This window comes from Alosa sapidissima, chromosome 17, assembly GCF_018492685.1.
Source record: "Alosa sapidissima isolate fAloSap1 chromosome 17, fAloSap1.pri, whole genome shotgun sequence".
Classification (NCBI taxonomy): domain Eukaryota; kingdom Metazoa; phylum Chordata; class Actinopteri; order Clupeiformes; family Clupeidae; genus Alosa; species Alosa sapidissima.
Window position 1 is genome coordinate 11,557,061 of NC_055973.1, and position 19,522 is coordinate 11,576,582.

At 44.5% G+C, this 19,522-nt stretch overlaps 2 protein-coding genes across 3 annotated transcripts in view; both read right to left on the minus strand.

The window, feature by feature from the left end:
• Positions 1-339: 339 nt before the first annotated feature.
• Positions 340-4,518, minus strand: c1ql3a (complement component 1, q subcomponent-like 3a). Its single transcript, XM_042067736.1, has 2 exons — positions 3,792-4,518; positions 340-1,792 (listed from the first exon to the last, which is right to left on the minus strand). The coding sequence occupies exons 1-2, from the start codon at positions 4,380-4,382 to the stop codon at positions 1,613-1,615; spliced, it is 771 nt and encodes a 256-aa protein (XP_041923670.1). The 5' UTR covers positions 4,383-4,518; the 3' UTR covers positions 340-1,612.
• A 3,516-nt stretch (positions 4,519-8,034) lies between these two features.
• rsu1 (Ras suppressor protein 1) overlaps positions 8,035-19,522 on the minus strand; it is a 37,335-nt gene continuing 25,847 nt past the window's right edge. For both annotated transcript variants that reach the window (XM_042067734.1, XM_042067735.1), the window contains one exon: positions 8,035-9,482. In XM_042067734.1, the coding sequence (XP_041923668.1) occupies positions 9,380-9,482 (103 nt within the window). In that variant the 3' untranslated portion in view covers positions 8,035-9,379. The remainder of the gene's footprint in view (positions 9,483-19,522) is intronic.

Sequence of the window (19,522 nt, forward strand, 5' to 3'; positions counted from 1 at the left end):
TGTTCCTGTAAAAATGTGCCAACCTCATTTGCCAAATAATGTCGCACAAACAGTTGCTTTATAAACCATCAATAAAAACTGGGAAGTCCCAGGTACCTCTACCAACTTAAGATTCGTCAGTTGTGAATAAATTACTAAAAATACTGTCTATAAACCTACCACTATACACATCCTATACACCTCCTACATACCAAGTCACAGGCAATATAACATGCCTGTTAAGGAAGAGCCGTGATTTGCATTTCCCAAAATTCTGATGCACTTTCTATTGTGTGAAACAATTCTACACCCACCAGAACAACTTTTCCACCTCGACAGAGTTTTGAGTGTGACGTTTTTTTATTATAGCGTAATATACTCTACATACATTGCTGTAGCACTGTGCTCTTTGAACATTTGTACATTGAAGGGGAGAGAAAAATAATCACTACACTATTTACATATAAAATAAGTAGCAATATCAACAGTCACTGTAATTCTTCAACTCTCAGTAAGATACATACACATTTACATATCCAAGCACTCAGTTTCTGCATAGGGCTTTCAAGATCACTTGAACTGTTTTTTCCCATTGTATAGCGTAGATATGTTGGTGGCAAAGGGGGCACGAGGACTTGGTCTTTACCCCAAAAAGGGGATTGGAACTTTCAGTACATTCTGAACTAGATACTGTAGGTCTACTGCAGGTAAAACAGGGAAAATGATGGTTGTGCTTTAACACCTGGCAACACAGACACATCTGATTGTGATGTACTGTGTTGATTTGTTTTTCCCAAGTATACAATACTATAATTATTCTCTTTTAGGGGCCCATCCCAATGGCACATATTCATAATACAGATGTATTAACAGCATGTATTAGTAGCTATTTCATTAGTGTTCCAATTGTGTTGAACAAATTCCTCTTCGTAGCTTTCAAAATGTTGGTTTAAAATATTTTCAATAAAAAATAAAAGGAGAAAAAGGACAGAATCAATAGTAACCTCATCTATAATGAGCAGCCTATTGTTGAGGTTCACTAATATTTAATGTTTGAAAGGTTACATAGGAGTCTCCTCAAACTCCTCAGAACGATGTCAGAGTTGCCAGGTGTGAAAACATCATATCCTGTTATGACAAATAATGGGTATATTCAAGTTATGGTTGCCTTCACTGTCAACATTATTGCACATATTAATTTTAGACTCATATATGATTAAAAAAAATGGTAATTCTGGTTCATTTTTTTGTCAATTCATCTACAGGATCAGAGAGGCCTGTTCACTCACCATTGACTTGTTTTGGTGACTGACGGCCAACAATATCTGCTTGACTTGCAAACACTTGTTTTGACATTTCTGCCGGTAGATATGTTCTCCCCAATATAAACAGTGCGACTATGAGCCCCTCGAGTAGAATGCTTCTGTCCCGCCCTCAACTCTCATAGCTTTTCTGTCCGCCTGAGGATGCTCTGCCCCACCCACCCCTGCTCACTAACTCCACTGCATAGTGGAAGGGGTGGTAGTGGGGCTATAGGCCAAGGGAGAGAAAGACAGAAAGAGGGGGAAACTGAAAGAGAGGAGGGGAGGGGGAGATAGAGGTCCATGGGGGGCTGAAGCATGTGACACGTCTCTTAATCAGCGTAGATGATGAAACCGGAGAAGGTGCTGTATTTATTATTGTTGCCTCCATGGGCCTTGCCGCCATCCAGTTTAACGTAGACCTCATCCCCCGGCTCCAAGTGAAGGACGGCACTGTTGCTGGCGTAGTCATAGTTCTGATCAGCATCTTGAGCGATGGCACTGGCTCGCACCTGTGAATGGACATATGAATTGAATAAAATGCTCCATTCACATTCCTTAATTTTAAAATACATTCATAAATATACTTGCAACAGACTGATTCAAAATCCAAGTGACCCATGAAAGATCTGTAATTTTAGGAGGATATCCTCCCGAATGTCCAATGGAGGTTGAAGAAACCATTTCAGCACCATGGCCAGCGCCATGATAATTTTTTTGTTCAGTTTAATACATGCCTTCAAAACAGAGAGGTACTTAAACTAATTGTTTGTTCAGTTATTGGTTACTGAGAGGTATTGGCTACTTTGTAGCTATAGGCCTCCACAAATTCCTCGAATTGATTTACATTAGAAATAAAGCAGGCAGCGGTATCTTGAAATTGATAAGGTCTTTGCCATCAACGCATATGCTAAAGGAAACGTTGATGAGGAGATTTCACATCATCAAGTTTGGGAAATATGAATTAGAGTGCGATCCTTGCTGATTAATTTATTTAATATGTAACGTAACAGACAGTATTTCATCACTTGAAAGCATTTCCAAAGTTGCGTCCCAGACTTTCGGGAGGTAAAATGTCGCTTTCAGGCTTAGATTGCAAGTGTAGGGAGTCTAAAACTGTTTGTGTGAGAAAACCCTTGTACTTTGCTTTTGTGTGGTTCTTGGAAACTCAAAATTAAAATAAGACAATAGGCCTAGAGTGGTTTTATTTCAGTTGTGTTTTGCTTTTTAAAAACCGACAAAATATCCTAATTGCGACACTTACTGTAATAGGCTAGTCGACCTGTGGATTAATCTATTTTTTTTGTACAGTAATTAGTAATAGGAAATGCTAGAACCACTGGGTTTTTAAAGGCATATATGTGATTACATCAAAATAAACAAAACGTCCATAGAAATATCTCCCTAAATTAGACACGTTTAACCACAGGCTTTGCCTGTCACATTAGCAGGGTGTAAAGGAAATTAGATTTAGCCCTCCACAGACGGAGCAGAGTCCCTTGTGCAGCGAAGCGGTCATAAGGCTGACAGGGAGGAGGGCGCTGAGAGGGAACGCTTGACGGGGTCGCTTCTTGAATCGTAGACAGAAACAGTCCCATAGTGACGCCGGGTGTCCCCTCTGAGTGTGTGGATTAGACATGCCTTCAGGCAGTTGTGTGTGCATTGAAAAACAGCACCGTGGCATTCTGAGAAGTTTTAAAGGCTGCTTTAAAGGTTAGCCTACTATAAACAGTTTCTCCACAGATGGTTTGACTCATGTCTGTACAACACATTAGTATTATCATTATTATTATAAGTATTATAGTTATTTATTACCATGTTTTAATTCAATGTTATTTTCATTCATGGGGTAGGGGTGGGGGTGGTGGGTTGCAAATGACACCTGTAGTAACAGTGGCCAAAAAGAGACTTTCCTCTCACTTCGCCATACCCTTACTGCTAAAGACCTATTTTTTATATATAGAATTAGGACACTCATAATAAGTCAGGATAGCCAACTTATGCTTAACATAGACTTAAAAAAGGTGGATAGTGACACGTGGGTCGGGAACGAAAAGGACTTTCACTCTCAAAATGTCCCGCCACGCTTCTGTAGAACCAGAAATGTATATCCTCAGCATTAGCCTATATCTACATACAAAAACACTCCTGGTTAAGCCGATTTGCCCGTTACAGAAAGAAGTCACAAGAGGGGAATGAAATATGCTGTACAGTTCCATTCGCCACAGATGAGAAATTACACTATTGTCACATGCCATGACAACTGTAAAACCAACAATTATTGACCAAAACACCCTTTCATGTGGGAATGACATATACTTTTTTGATCTCGGTTTCTAACAAAACATTTGCGCACACTTGGGTAGCCTACATCTCTGCGCAGCACGGGTAAATAAATGATTAATTTAAAGTAGGCCTGTGCTTTCAAAATATTTTTTTAGGATCGAAAGTGGGCTGTCGAACAACAGAAAACAGATATATAAATGTGTACAGCCTTGCAAGGTAACTTACCTGTGTGTTCTTACAAAGGTCTGCCCACATGCTGGTGCCATCCCCGCCGCGCATCAGTACATGATAGGTGAAGAAATATATTCCCGGAATAGAACAGGTGAATTTTCCAGTTGTTGGATCGTAATGGTTGCCCAGGTTCGTGACCACGTCGTCGAATTTTAACACCTCATAGCCCTCGTGTTGCTTCTTAAGGCCTGCGTAAAAGGCGATTTTTGGAACAGTACTGTAAGTCGCTGCGCTGATCGCCCCCGCCGCGACATTCGGTCCTGGTGGCCCAGGTATTCCGGGGCGCCCCGGATCTCCCTTTTCTCCGGGTGGACCTGGTGGACCAGGTGGTCCCGGTTCACCAGGTGGACCCCGAGGTCCCACCTTTCCCGGCCGCCCCGGTTCCCCTTTCGGACCTTGTATAAAAGTAGGTAAAGACTGCATGAGGTTGTTGTCTCGTACGGTGTCTGCAGCTGCCGTGCTTGTCGGAGACTTGGTGCCGTATGGATCGCACACCATCCTGCAGGTGCCAAGCATCTCATAGTGCGCCGAAGTTCCAGCTGAGTTGACCAAGACCGGGATTAGGATCACCAGCACCAGGACCATGACGACTCCTAGCACCCCTGCAGCGATCAGTCGCTTCCTGCCGACTAACCTGGTCAGCGCAGGGCGGTCCTCTTGTCTACTTTTGGGCGAAATTTTGCTGGTTGATGGGGACCCTTCTAAGAAAAAAAAGAGACCCAATTTGCTTTGGCGTTAATGTTAATCACCCTTTTTGGGCCAAGCCCCAATCGTTTTTTCTTCCTCCTCCTCACTTTTTGTGCTGATGTTTGCTTATTCTAGTCTCACCAAATCTGAAAGTTCAGCCCTCTTCAGGCTTGTCGCGATCCAGTCGTCAGTGATTTAAGAAAAAACACTGCCTTCAGCATCTCTCCGTGTCTCGGCGCCAAAGCTCTCCAACCACGTGTGGGTGCGCCTTGTAAAGATTAAGAAAATAACACAAACTTCAGCGCCGGAAAAGCGCGCTATCCCAAATCCACTAATTCTGGAGTCAGACAGAATCCCCCTTAGCCTTTTTAAAGTGTACCACTGCGTACAAATACCGAGTTGGATAGCTGGGGAATAACACAAGGGAAAGGCGTTAGTTTGCTTTCAGGCGGAGGTAGATGTCATCGAGATCTGGAGAGCTGGATGTCTCTGCCTGTTTAGAGTTGTGAGCGCAGCGCCTGAGCAGAAGGGAGAGGGAGGGAGGGAGAGACCGAGGCGCGCAGTCTTTTAAGAGATGGAAATGCTGCCTGCCCACTGCCACCCTTGCCGCTATTTTGACACATTTCCCTGCCTGACAGCTGTGGAATCAGTATCAAGGCGAGCGCTTCACTATTAGGCAGAGGCATGCATCACGAGCAATTTAAACGCCTTTTGTGATTAGTGATATTAGAATCGTGATTATAACCATGTGCTTAAGAAGAGAGTTATAAAAAGAACCGACAAACACATCACAAAGACTAAAGGGACCGATAATTCGTCTGGAAAGGTTACATCAGTCATCGTTTTTTTGTGTGTGTGGAAAGTGCAGAAGGAAGTCAGACTAGTTATTGATGACACATTAATCAAACCTGTGTTCTAGGTCAGCGCACTTAGAAAATATCGGAAATGTTTCTCTATAGCATTGTACAAGTCCCTGAAAATGAGTTCTGAAGGTAGGGACGGATCATTAAAATGACATTTCTGCCAATATCAAACTTTACAAAGATTTATAGCCCCGCCGGCGCGCACACACAGATAATTTTGTCCACACACACAAATAATTTAAAACCATTGCTCACTAACTTGAACAGTGTGTATTCTTCACAGATCTGAAGAAGTCGTTATCGTTAAAGTCGGTGACGTGTCAGGGCATTTTTAGTTGCATTGTTTGACATGTGGGCCATAGGATTACCGTGAGTGAGTCAGTACAAAAAATCTGTGTGGCTTTCTGGCTTTTATCTCTGAAAACTGATTTCGACTCCTGATATTCACTGAATTTCGCAAAGTTGTTATTTTGTTAAGAACGATATGAACCCGTTACATTTGCAGAGCCCTTTAATGGGGTGGGGCATCACATTACATGTAAGCTAGGCATAGCCCCCTTGTATGCCCTGGACACCCATGTAATGCCCACCTAGTCTCGCTGCCCATTAGGTGGCATGGAGCATGCTCCCCAGCCGATCGCAACCGCTCCAAGTCTCCCTCGGTCCCATAAATCAAGCGCGAAAAATCAATGGATTTCGTTAGCAAGGGAACCATTGTGTCCTTGAGACAGTGAGTTGCATAGAGAAAAGATGCAATCAAAAGCGAAAGAAAGAGAAAAAAACACATCTGCACGGGAAAGTGAAACAAAAGGCTAAAAAGTAATCAGAGTGACCAAGAAAAACTATACAGACTGCATTATCACATTTTTGAGTGGAGGTGAAACAGTGCTTTTCTGAAAAGGTCAGTTAGTAATTGTTGTGAGTGATCTTCCATAATGAGCCATTGCATTAGGACTGGCATCCATTTGAACCTTAGGAAGAAGATAAAATACATTGATTCAAAGAGAAAATGTTTGAATTTTGGTTACAAATGAACAGCCAGTTTATATTTTCACTGTGAAACTTGATCCTCAATGCCTTTATATCCTAGGGTTGTAGTACAAGTGTGTGTGTGTGTGTGTGTGTGTGTGTGTGTGTGTGTGTGTGTGTGTGTGTGTCCATATGCGTGTGCATGTGCTTTTGTCTTCGCCCTAAAAGAACATGATGTGTACAAGTAACAGTCAACTGTTGGAAAGCTCAAGTATGCTGAAGAATAGAGGGAGGCAGGGAGCAAGAGACAGAGACAAAGTGAAGGAGAGAAAGAGAGAGAACACCTAAATATCTGCAGGAAAATGTGTGAGGCACCCCCTGCTTCATCCTCTGTGCTTCCAAATTGGGCCTGGAAAGGTGGACAGATGTGCCTGCTGTGTGTGTGTGTGCGTATGGAGAGAGAGAGAGAGAGAGTGAATGTGGAGGATAGACAGGGCCCCTCACCGTGTCTTAGACAGATTAATAAAAATTCAGAGGAGCCATGAGGGACGAAGGTGTTTGTGACGACACCTAACTTAGGCGCACCACCCTTCTCCATCCCTGTGAACACACACACACACACACACGGATGCACACTTGAGTGGAGACAGAGTGCTCAAAGGTCAGCCCTCACACATCTAATCTCCCGTCATAGCCTGAGAGGTCCATGGCATGGTGTCCTGTGGTGGGATCACTTCTGGAGGTGTTAGATCCCTCATCCCCGTTTCACCTCACGGGCCTCTCTTCCGCTGCTTAGCTCTCCTCCCACCTCGCCACTCGCTCCTGTCTTTCTTCTTCCTCTTCACCCTTCATCCCCTCGTATTTCTCAGAACTTTTGTCCTCCTTTCTCCCTCTCCTTACTCCAGTTTGTGCACACTCTCAATCATTCGATTTTTTTTCTCTTTGCTTGTGCTTTGCTTCCCTGAGAGTTCTGTGCTATAAAACTGTTATCCAAAATGATCTCAAAACGCTTAGGGATGCTACATTGCAATGTTCCAAGAGGGGACTAGGTAGCAGCAGGGGAAGTAGATATCGTAAAACTCCTTTCTACTAAATATCTATTAGTTTTGGGGGGCTCCCAAGGTGATGTAATTGATGGGGGGAAACAATTTGAACTTACAATTCTTGAATCATTGTTGAGGTTAACACGATATGACTAAGAGTCATAGAGGTACAGTATATGGTGGGATTCTATTTTTATATACATCATCATTCATCCTGTTCTATATGTATTGTTGTCCTAGTAGTATTTCTGTATTTTTCTAAGGAATAACCTGTATGGTATCATAAAAAGAGCCAAAACATTTTGTCTTTATTATTTTGTCTGCAGAAATATGGCATTGTGCTGAGTCACTCGTCACAGGTCTGAAGGTAAACGTGATGCTCTTTAGACCCCAGAACTTCCTCCTTTTCCCCAGTCTTTGATGCTTAGTCTTTGATATCCTCCCCCCACTGCGATAGGTCATGCTATGTGACAGACCGATATGCTATCCTGCACTTCCTTTCAAACACCTCATAAAGAAAAACATTTGTATCAGGAAGTGTTCAATGCTGCCTTGGCCTATTTCACTCTATGGGGTAGAATAACATTATCCAAACACTGTTCGTATTCATCAAGATTGCTTATACAAATCAGAAATGAAACATTGAGAACAGAGAAAAGGAGACAATCTTCCATGTGGATTGCACAAAAATGATTGCTTTACTTGAAAGGCAGCTAAAAAGTAGACATGTACAAATACATACGTGGGTGGCACAAAGTTCAATGGCACAGAGTTAAAAATGATTACATTTGGTCATCAGAGTGTTGATGAAATGTTTCCGGACCCTTTTCAGAAGGCAAATATTTATTGTAAAATAAGTGTAACCTGACCTGATTAAATCATTTGAAGTCTGGAATAAACACAAAGTCTTACTGTTGTCTCAACTCAGACACATTCAGAAAGTAGTGGCCCAACGAGAATATAATGACTATACCCATGTCCCGAAGGGCTTACCCCTCTGTTGAACTTGGCCAATGGACATGACCAGTCCATTGTTGGAGCAACATGTCTGCCATCCAAAACAAAACGGTGGAGCTGGGAGTATGCAGAAAACAAGCAATTTTCAACATTCCATCAAGCGAAACCATTCCGATCTGTCTGTAATGGCTGACAACACCAAGCAGGGGAATGGGCAGGAGGCAAGCCCCCCCCCAACCCGGCCCTATCCAAACCCCCCCCTCCCCAAAAAAAACCTCCCACCCTCTTGGGAGACTGCACACAAAAACCTCTTCGCAGACGGAGTTAAGATCCCCTAAACCCCGACCAAAATCCCCCTCTGCTTATGCAACAGCCTTGCCGAGCAAAGCCCGGGTGCGGCGAGACGGAGGCAGTGACGGTGGTGGTGGTGTTGGAGGAGACTGCTCTAGTGAGAAGATGGCTTTTCTGATGGCCTTGTTTGTGTGGGGCTCGGATCAGGCCGGGGTGGGGAATCAGATAATACCCTCCACCTCTCCAGAGAGGCCTAGGAGAGATGCTCTTGTGTGGCATATGCAATGGATACCAAATAATTAGCACCTCCAAGAGCAAAACAAGATCTTGGAACAGAAAAACGAAAGTTTGCTCAACTTTTACAGCATCAGCAACATAAGGAATTGCAGGACTTGTTTCATGGTGCGTGGAGGTTAATCTCTGCACAAATTGCTTTGGCTTCATTTACAGACGTTTAGACTTGCGATTGCTTGCATTCAGCTGAAGGCCACTCGTTACAATAGGGGTTGAATAAGAAGGTTCTTTTGTAAATATACAGACATTTGAAAAATAAAGGACTGCTTGAAGCTTTGAGTGACACAGTGAGCGGCAGTTAAAAAAACACAATAAAGTGTAACATGATTAATACAACACATACAAGCCGTACAAAATGTAGTTTTTTTTCTCTGTGTTTGTTGGATAAATAAATAGAAAAAATAATGGGGAAGGCACATGCAGTGAGGTCCAGCGAGGACAGGCTCCGGCGTTCGTCTTGGCCATTCGTCGGTCCCCCTCACTTGTTCTTGGCGGCCAGCGGCTTGCGGCTGATCTTCTTGGTCTTGTCGTTGTTCTTCTTGGGGGGTTCTGGGTTGGCCTGCATGTGTCGGCCGTAGAGACTGTGGAGAGAAGAACACACACGTTTCAGGGTCCACACCTCAGCTGGGAGGAGGGGGGGGGGGGGTATTATTGAAAAGCTAAACTGAAGCTAACAATGTGGGAGAGGAAGTGCCCGTGATCTCGCACCGCTCTACTGGATCCACAACAGATCAGGACCATATCCACAATCATCTGACATCTGGCTATAAATCACAAACTTTGCTCAGGTATGTGGAGATCTGATATATCTTGCTCTTGCTATTAAAGCAGTACATTAACATTACAATTAAAGCAGTACATTAACATTACAATTAAATTGCTAGAGCCAGCAGCTAATGCAGCCAGGCAGCTACAGTGCTCCCAGAGTGTAATGCTGTAGCTGCCTGGCTGTAGTGAAATGTACTTCGGATTGTATCAGAAATCAAATTGATTGAATGAGACAATGCATTAACAGTACAAAAAGTACAAGAACTAAAGGCCAATATGCTGTGATACAGTCATGTAAAAAAATATTAACATCTGACCAATTTCTAGCATTTCGAAAATATTTTTCTTTGATTTAGCGTACACTTTGTTGCAAATAATTATGAAATTAATTCTGAAAAGCATGAATACAGTCATCCTATCACCTTTTAGGATTGGAATTAGAATTGATGCACATCAATATAAATGAACAGTTGGGAGTGAAAACGCCCATGGGCCACCATCATATTTCCATCGTGATGCTACATCAAATGCTGTTCGAGGCGTGGAAACCAAACAAGATCTCATTGATGATGCAGCGCAGGCAGATTCATCCTCCACAGCCTGCCTGTTCAGTTCAGGGCTCAACAGAGCCAGCTGTGTGCTATCCTGCAGCAGAGAAGCGCTCCGAGCACAGAGCTGCCATTATACTGATATAAGGCCCCAGCACATACGCCCTAAGAGGCCAAGGGGAGAGGAGAAGAGAGAGAAGACAGAAGAGATGTAGAGAGAGAAAGAGAGAGAGGGCGAGGGGGGGTCAAAAGAGAGAGCAGAGGGAAAGAAGGAGACACAGAGAGAGTGAAAGAGAGGAGACAGGCAAACAAGAGGACAGAGAGACTGAAACGGGTGAAGGAGGCTACGAGCCATTTCCAGTCCACTGCGCCTCTCGGTGCGAGAGCCACTCATGGCTTCTGTAAAGTGACAAAGAGGAGAACCGAGCGAGCAAGACAGAGAAAGACAGAGGGGGGAGGGAGAGAGGGAGAGATAGAGATAGAGGGAGGGAGAGAGGGAGGGGAGGGGAAGGAGGGATGGAGAGAGAGAGAGGAAGAGAGAGAGAGAGAGAGAGTAGACATAAGCCTGAGAGGGTCAGTAAAACGAAAGCTGGTGCAAACACGGTCAGAAAACAGGGAAATAAAGAGCGCGGAGCATCAAATAATGAGTGTGCTGCACGTGTGCACACTCACCAACCACAGAGCGGATCAGAGAGGGACAACTGAACTAGCCAAGAGGGTTGTGATTCGTGGCGAGGGGGGCCTGGTGGCAGAGTCCATGTGCTGGCTGTAGAGGGCACTGATTGATGCGCCACACCGCCACGCCCCACTCCGGGCCCCGGTAATAAGTGGCACTGATTGGATGTTGACAAAGTGGCGTATAATTAGAGTGGCTCTGGAGCAAGCACAGGCCCCGTCAGGGATGGCCCTTCCGCGTAATTAAAAACTGCCATTAAACAGGGGGCCAAATAAATCTAATTGCAGCACAGGGAAAGGTCAAGTAGCACCTCCTAGTGTGCCTAGTGAGTTCATATCAAATATTTACCACAGCATGGAGGCGGTGTGTGTGTGCGGTGTGTGTGTGCTGTGTGTGTGTGTGTGTGTGTGGACTGAGGAAAGAGATCCATAAATACACACACAAACATCTTATTTGTCTTTAACACACCAAGTAATGCAGAGGAACTGATAGAGCAATTCGCACAGACATTCCCTCCACTTCAGGCTCAGATATACTTTGGTGGACACGGATATGGACATATGCACATTGGTGTTTCAAAAGTATTGTCATTTTACTGTTGCAAATTGCCCCTCACACACAAGCTGCACATCTCTACGTCATGTGAATCTACAGCAAACAGCTACTGAACAAGCTACATTTGTTTTACAGGTCTCTCTATTTTCTCTACACTTTCTCTTCATAGACTTTTATTCCTCCATCTAGATAGATAGATAGATACCTACAGTAGCTTTGATTATCATTGCTAGTAATCTAGTAAATAATTTGCTGAAGCAGGAGTTAATGAACATTTCATTGCATACAGACCGTGCGGATAACTAACTTGTGTGCAGAGACCATATGCAGACCGTGTCCGCAGAGGTACACTCTCATCTTAAACCAATGCATCCAATTTCACTCAAAAAGCCATAAAACCGCTCAAGTTCTAATCTTTTCAACTTTAGAATTCAGAAAGGCAGACCGAAGTAACCATACAAACTTCTTACTGTTTGAATCTTCCTCACTAAAATATACTCCTCTCAAACACGGTATGTGTATAGGCCTATGTATATTGACTATATCAAGTGCATGTTTAGAGAAAACTATCATGAGCATTTTGCCATCATTTTGAAAATGACACACACACACACACACACACACGCAGCCTTCCGGCAGACATGGGCAGCTTTCCCTGTGCACCAGTGACGATGGGCAGGCAGTGTTAAATGTCTGCTGAAGTGCGCTGGAGAGGCTGGCTGCTCTTTCTCTCCAGGGCTGCTTGGCTGCTTGTCATGACCCAGCTTCAGAGCTCTCCCCTGGGGCCCGCTGGGGCCTTAGTGCCCCACCCTCCTCCCCTCTCCCTACGCCTGTCTGCCTGCCTAGTGCCCCGCCCTCCTCCCCTCTCCCTACGCCTGTCTGCCGGCCTAGTGCCACTCACAGTGCAGGGCAGCGAGGCACAGAGAGAGGACCACCCCCAAGGGGCAGGCACTACAGCAGACCCCACAGGGACCTCTCAAGACTGAGAGAGCCAACCGTTTGACAGACAGCTCTCCATCTCGGCCTGCCAGAACACGCGCGCACACACACGCGCGCGCGCACACACACACGGCAAAAATTCTCTGTCACGATGCAAGCTATGCAATTTTTTTTTTTTTTTTTTTTTTTTTTAGATATATTTAATAGGATTAAGCAGATTCTTGGTTTCCAGGCATGGCAGAAAATGTTTAATTCAGCGTGGTTCAAATCAAGTTGCGTTTCATGGAAGATGCTGATGCAGAGGCTCAGTGCACGTCATCTTTCCTTTCACATGGGACATGAGACCGAAATGGAGAGAATGAGGTAGAATGAGAAAAGAAAGAATGAGAGAAAAGAGAAATGAAAGAGAAGAGAAGGGAGGGGCCGAAGAGAAAGATGCCAAAATCCATCTTGGCAAAGCAGGGCCGTGTCAGTGTCCAGTGTGAGCAGACAGAATAATTCATGTTGTTCGATATGTAAATGTACATGTGTCACAACAATCCAAGTTTGTTTGCACAACTTCATCACCACAAAAGAAAATGGTCCATCCCAGCAACAGAGATCAATCAGCAAAAGATGGATCACCTCTCTAAACTGATTGATCACGTGCCAACACCACGACTCTCCTCGATAAATGTGATTTGATGATGGGGAAAACTGGGGTGTGGGTGTGTGTGTGTGTGTGTGTGTGTGTGTGTGTGTGTGTGTGTGTGTGTGTGTGTGCGTGCGTACACACTTTTGGATTTGGTGTTTGTATTCACACACGCACACCAATACACCTGAGCCGTTGCTATGGTAATCTTTACTTCTACTTCAAATATTTAGTCATGGTACTACCAACCTATAGGATAGAGAGGCTACACTCACAAGAGAGCTGAAGGTCTATGGGCTTCTTACAAGGTTTCTTCAAGAGTTGCACATAAACAGCTGTATGAGAGTGGGAGTTGTCCAGGAGAATAGTTGGGATGACCATTCTATTGTGAGTAGGGGATCTCTGGGTTAAGATGGCTGGAAATCACTGATAAATGTATTAATTTCTTAAATGTGTGAATTAGAACTGTTATGAAGAATGTTTATGTAATACTGCAATTTCTTTTAAATCAATAATGACATTTAATTGGAAGTGATGAGATGTTGTGGAGATCATACTGTACATAAAGCACTGGGTGTGTTGTTTATGTTAACTTTGTTAGATTTGAGTATAGGGTTTTATATCTGTAAGCATTCTTTATCTGTGATAGGATTGACCCTGCTGTATTGCTGTGTTAATGTCTCCACCAGAGTATTCATTCAAGAAGGTGGACGGGTTTATTTGGGAGCGTGACAGGGCTGACCGGTGTACTTGTGTTTTGTTGTGTTGTTGTTTTTTTGGGGGAGTTGTGTGTGGGGGGGGGGGGGGGGGTTGATGTTGGTGCGGGGCATATTTATTTGTAAGTGTTTGTGAGGGTTTATTTGCGGCCATGACAGGAGTGACTGTGCTCTGCCCCCGAGGTGCTCTTCTGCCTCAGGGGCTGCTCGGGCTAAATGTGCCGGGAGGGATCAGTGCTGACAGATGCACGTAGATTTGTGCGCCCCGGCCGGGAGTAAATTGGCCCTGTTTTACATCAAGCTGATACGTACGTGTGTCTGTGTGTGTGTGTGTGTGTGTGTGTGGAGGGTGGGATCACTGAAGCGTTTTTTTCTCTGACAGAGTCCCGGCGGACTGACATGGCTGAGGAACATGCTGGGAATACTGAAGAAGCTCGGAAAGCACATGCCAAGAGCCGGGCTAGTCAAGATAATCGGTGGAGCCAGAAAACCGTGGATGGATTGGGGAGGAAAACTGCTCTTCAGAAAGCAGCAAAAGCCCTCCTCCCCGAGCACTTTTATCACTCACAATTATATCACAGTGGACCCCTTTCACTTGATGAGCAAAAGTGTCTTTAACTCCTCTAAATATTTGTTCCCAGTGCCTCTCCTTCAGATGATTTTCCACCAAGCACTCGATAAGAAATAGAGACAGGGATCTAGAGCAAGAGAGAGAGAGAGAGAGAGAGAGAGAGAGAGAGAGAGAGAGAGAGAGTGTGAGTGAGTGTGTGTGTGTGTGTGTGTGTGTATGCTTGTGTGTGTGTGTGTCAGTGTCTGTATGTTTGCCCTGGGTTGATGTGGTCACAGCATAGCGTTGTTATGCCACCAGTCCTTCGTCCCCAGCACGAGCTAAAAAGATTTCCCATTCGCCTGACTAACGCCCCGACGAGCACTTAGGGCCAATTAAAGCGAGCGACTGGAGCAGCCCAGTTAATGGAATCTGATTCCTGATGTGGCCTCGCAGCTCTTTACCTCCTCCAGCAATTCCACTCGGGTTAATTAATCTCTGTTACAGACAGCGAGGCCTGCAAGAGTGTCTGAGTGCCCACACATGCAGACACCTTATTCAAGCCTAAACCACAGAGCATTTAGAAATCCACTTGTGTGATATCGACAAGATAGCAAACTGCGCTAACTGGGAGCGCATACACTCACACATGCACTGTACACTTAGGACATGCAATATCCACCTCTCTGCTGTATCTGCTTAAGAGTTATATTTTAAGTGTAATTGCAGTTTAAATGAGTGTGTGTGTGTGTGTGTGTGTGTGTGCTACTCACATGATACATGTGACAGAGAATGGATGAACACTGATCAGGTATCAGCCTAGCATGTGCTTCCCCCATTTCCCAAAATCTTTCCGGAAAATTCCGATCATCCAACCCTAAGTTCTTCCTTAATGAGCTTCCCCTGTCCATTGCAGGGCCACTAAAGCATAGTCAAGCTTTCTAAGCATTTTCTCACCCCAGGGACTCCACTGCCAGAGTACATATGATAACTACCACCATATATCAAGACAAAATGTATGTGCATGCACATACAGCGTATATATAGAAGGACGTATACTGTACTAGCTTCTAGTCTATGACCCAGCCCTCAAACAAAGCAGCTATTACTCATGTTACATACAGCCAATGCTGGTAATTATCCCCATGACGCCGTTATTTCTGTGTGTTAGTCGTTATCCTCCCATTCATCACTTATGCCGATTACCTCAAGTGAACTTATTGATTTGCTCATTTACAAGATATGATGAGGATTTACAAAAAAAAAAAAAAAATAAATAAAGATGTCCTCCTTTAAGGGCTTTCAGTAGAGATGCGATAAAATGTAGGCACTGGAGGAGAAATAAGAAAAAACAAAATCAATATCCGGGACTGGAATGAAAATCCCAAGGTTTCCAGAAGGGCTCGGTGTGCCCCAGATGCGAGGCTGCCGCAGACGCAAACCTTGAGCATCTCTGAGTGGATGACAACATCCCTGTTACCTTTAAATTAATCAGGCACGGCAAGGTCCTTTATATTTAAAGGTCAATCATAGTGCAGCAGAGGCAAGAAGATATGTTAATTTACAATGCTAATGTTAATGTGAAATAAGATAAAGTTATTTTTTTCTCTTTCTGAGAACAATACAAGCTATTACAGGCCCTTGAGGGTGTGCTTAGAATTATCCATGGCCATGAGTGCTTGTGTGACCCTGAACAAGGGCAGTACTAAGCCCATAAATAGGCAAATGTGGAAAACAATATTATTTGTACAGTGTACACTGCACAAACATTTAGTTGTGTACTAGCAATGTCTTTTGTAACTAGCAATGTCTTTGAAGCTTTTTGTTTCCACAGTTGTGTACAGACAAACATAAACTACAGCGTCCAGCACATCTTGGACAGGGCAAGTGAAAATCCATGGCCCTGCTTGAAAAGATTCAATGATGATAACACACTCACATGACTCACACACACAACTATCACCCCCCCACCCCCGGCCTACTGTTTTCATGCTCATTTGTTATGTGGGTAATATGACAAAAAAGAAAGTAAACCTGCTCAAATATGTTCAACATCCAGTATTTACTGAAAGGTGCATAATTTGAGGTGCTTGCCATCCAGTGGCAAATTAGATGGGTAAATTTACCCCCTTCATAAACTTTTGTTTATACTCAAAGATTTTACAGTAGGTCTTTATCTCTGACCACTTTCAAGCCATGGCCTTTTGAAATTTTTATTAAAAAATCCAATGGTGTTGCTTTCTTAACCCTGACACCTAGTTTGCCAGGTTTAAAAAAGTTATAAGAGGAAAATATTTTTACTTGATGTGAAACACATACATAGGCTTACCTGTTTTTATGCTTTTTTGTTTGTTTGTAATATTTATTTTATCCTTATTTTATTTATAAGCTAAGGTTGCTAGCACAGGTGACTAAAAATAGACAAAAAGACTTGCACTTTCAGTTTGTAGTTTTGTGTTTGAAAATACAGTATTTGAGAAAAACATTGCATTTTAGGAAATAGCTGTTCTTTTTTTGTATTATTATTCTTTAACACTGACATGGCCCTCCAATCAGATGACATTGGCAAACGTGGGCCCCGGCTTATTTGAGTTTGAGACCCCTGCCTTAGGGGATGATGGAACATGAGCCTCTAGTAGCACGTGGACATCCACAAAAGAGCCCGCCTCTGCCACCACCAACCAAACCAACTTCACCAGAATAGAGAGAAGGAGCACAGCTACACAACTACCGAGCCGGCAAGAGAATCACAGTTGACGACCCCAATCGGAGGTTCAGTGCAGCATTGTGCATTGTGCCTAGAAACCATTCAGGAGTTGGGTATGAGGAGAACTAACTGCAATGGTCTCCAAGACCAGCAGACTAATATATCTGCAATGGGGGGACCTGTGGGTGACATTTAACACAGTGGCGAAGTGCCTGGCAGGGGGTGGAGGGGGGGGGGGGGGTGCTGGTTAGGGAGTGGATTGTGGTTCTTCCCCATACGGGGGCCACTGGTTGTTGACTCTCTCTCTCTGCGACATGCCACGCGCTCACCCCCCTCTAATGAGCCGTCTGATTGATAACCTATAGGAAGCCAGCACTGCAGAGAGGGGGCAGGCTGCCAGGGCTTGGACTAATGAGAAGTGATGAATTCTCTCTCTCTCTCTCTCTCTGATTTCGACCCTTCCCTAGTGCATCTATTCTTCTCACAATATAGTTATAACTTTAATTGTAAACTCACACCAACGGTATCAAACACAACAAGTGTATTTGAAGACCCAAATACAATCTCTTTCTCTCTCTCACACACACATACAGAATTTGAGTTCAAGTCATCCAACAAGTGTACCACACACACACCACACACCACACACACCACACACCACACACACACACACACACACACCTTTCCTGGGTGGGGCTCTTTCCCTTGCGGCGTGTGGCTGCTGTCTCCTGGAGCCTTCGTCTCTCAGCTGTGCTGGAGTCTCATTAGCGAGGCCCGGAGAGGCTCAGCGCTCCCGGTACAGCTAACACATGCAGGCTGGCCATGCACAAATGCACACAAGCCCCGGAGAGTTAGGACTGAGCAACGAGGAGAGACCCAATTCAGCTAGTGTTGAAGGGTGAGAGATCACCCATCTACACCCCCCCCCCTCTCTCTCATTCTGTCTCTCTCTTTCCCCCTTTCCTTTGGGTGTCTCTTCCTCTCCTTCCCCTCTACCTCTTATTCTGGGTCTCTCTCTTCCTCCCTCTCTCTCCTTCTCTTTCTCCCTCCCTTTCTTCTGAGTGGGTTGCGCTGAGTTATCAACAGATGCTAATTGACCGACAGCACCTTGTCCACTGGTCCTGCATGGGAGGCCTTCATGAAATGTAATTCAGTTTAACGCTGGCACACTCAAGAGCCCCCAAAAGCCTTTCTCCTGTCACCGCATGCTTGAGCGAAGAGACATTTGAAGAGAAAAAAAAAAATCCTCTCTCTCGCTCTCTCAGCGTGTCCACCACTCTCACTCTCTTTTCTCCTCTCACCCTCCTTCTTTCGCTCTGAATATATGGATGGTTTTTAATAGAGGAATTTCATTTGGTTCTTTGATACTTCAGAGTTTTAGGCATCTTGCATTGCTGCTTGCTCTACATGCAAATGTAAACGCAGTCCATGCAAGAGCAGTCATCGCTCCCTTTGTCCTTTGTGCAGAATAATACATATATAGAGATCACGTAGATCAGGATATATAGATCAGGAAGTTAGACATCATGGCCTAAGCATGGCAATGATCTGTAATGAGGGCAATGAGGTTTGGAAAAAGAGGGTAAATGGAGGAGTCTCCTTTGAATAACTGGTGTACAGTAGCTCTATCTAATACTCCTGAAGACGGCAACTCTTCATAACGAAACACAGAGACAGCAATTCTATTGTATGTACCTCTATGTAGTATGTACTGTAAGCCAAATGCACACTAGGAAAAGTCACAAATTGGTCACTCATCACTGGCAACACGCCGCCCACCTCCCCTCTTTTACTCTGATACATTCTGTTATCTGCAGTAAAATCTGATGTCTAAATATCCAGTTCACATACTTTGTGAGCCATCTCTGCTGCTACACTGATGCCAAAACAGAGTAGGGTTCTTGTGCACAGACACTTGCATTGTGTCCCCTGCCACGATTGCACACTAAACAGCCATTGACTGCATCAGCCGTCTTTGTTCGTCTGTGATTCCCATTGTAGCACTCAGCATATTGTCTCCACTCTCTCCATTTCTCACATAGTCCCACAGGTCTCCGCACTCCGCTCTACTCTTTCCTCTGACCGTCTGTTCTATTCACTCTGTTTTTCTCACCTCCATCTCTCTCTTTCTCTCTCTCTCTCTCGCCCTCTCTCTCTCTTTCATGGCCTGCATGCACAGTTCTTTCTATCTGTCTGTTTTCTTGCCACTGGTTCCTCTTCTCTCCCCTACAGCTCATTCTCTACCTCTTTCCCCTACTCTTCACACACCTGTCTACCTGTTTGCTTACTCGACTGCCTGCCTGCTGCGTCTTCTCAAAGTCTATGTGCTTTCCACCCCTTCTCTCCTCTGTCGTGTCCCCATCCTTCCCTGGTTCCTGTCTCTTTCACTTTTTTTGTCCCACCCTCTGATTCTCTCTCTTTCCCTCTCTCTCTGTGATAGGGTGAGGCCGCAGACAGCTGGGCTGACAGAGGGGTTGCCCAGGCTGTTCTCCAGGGGTGCACCCAGCCCCACACAGGGGACACGCAGCCCTCTG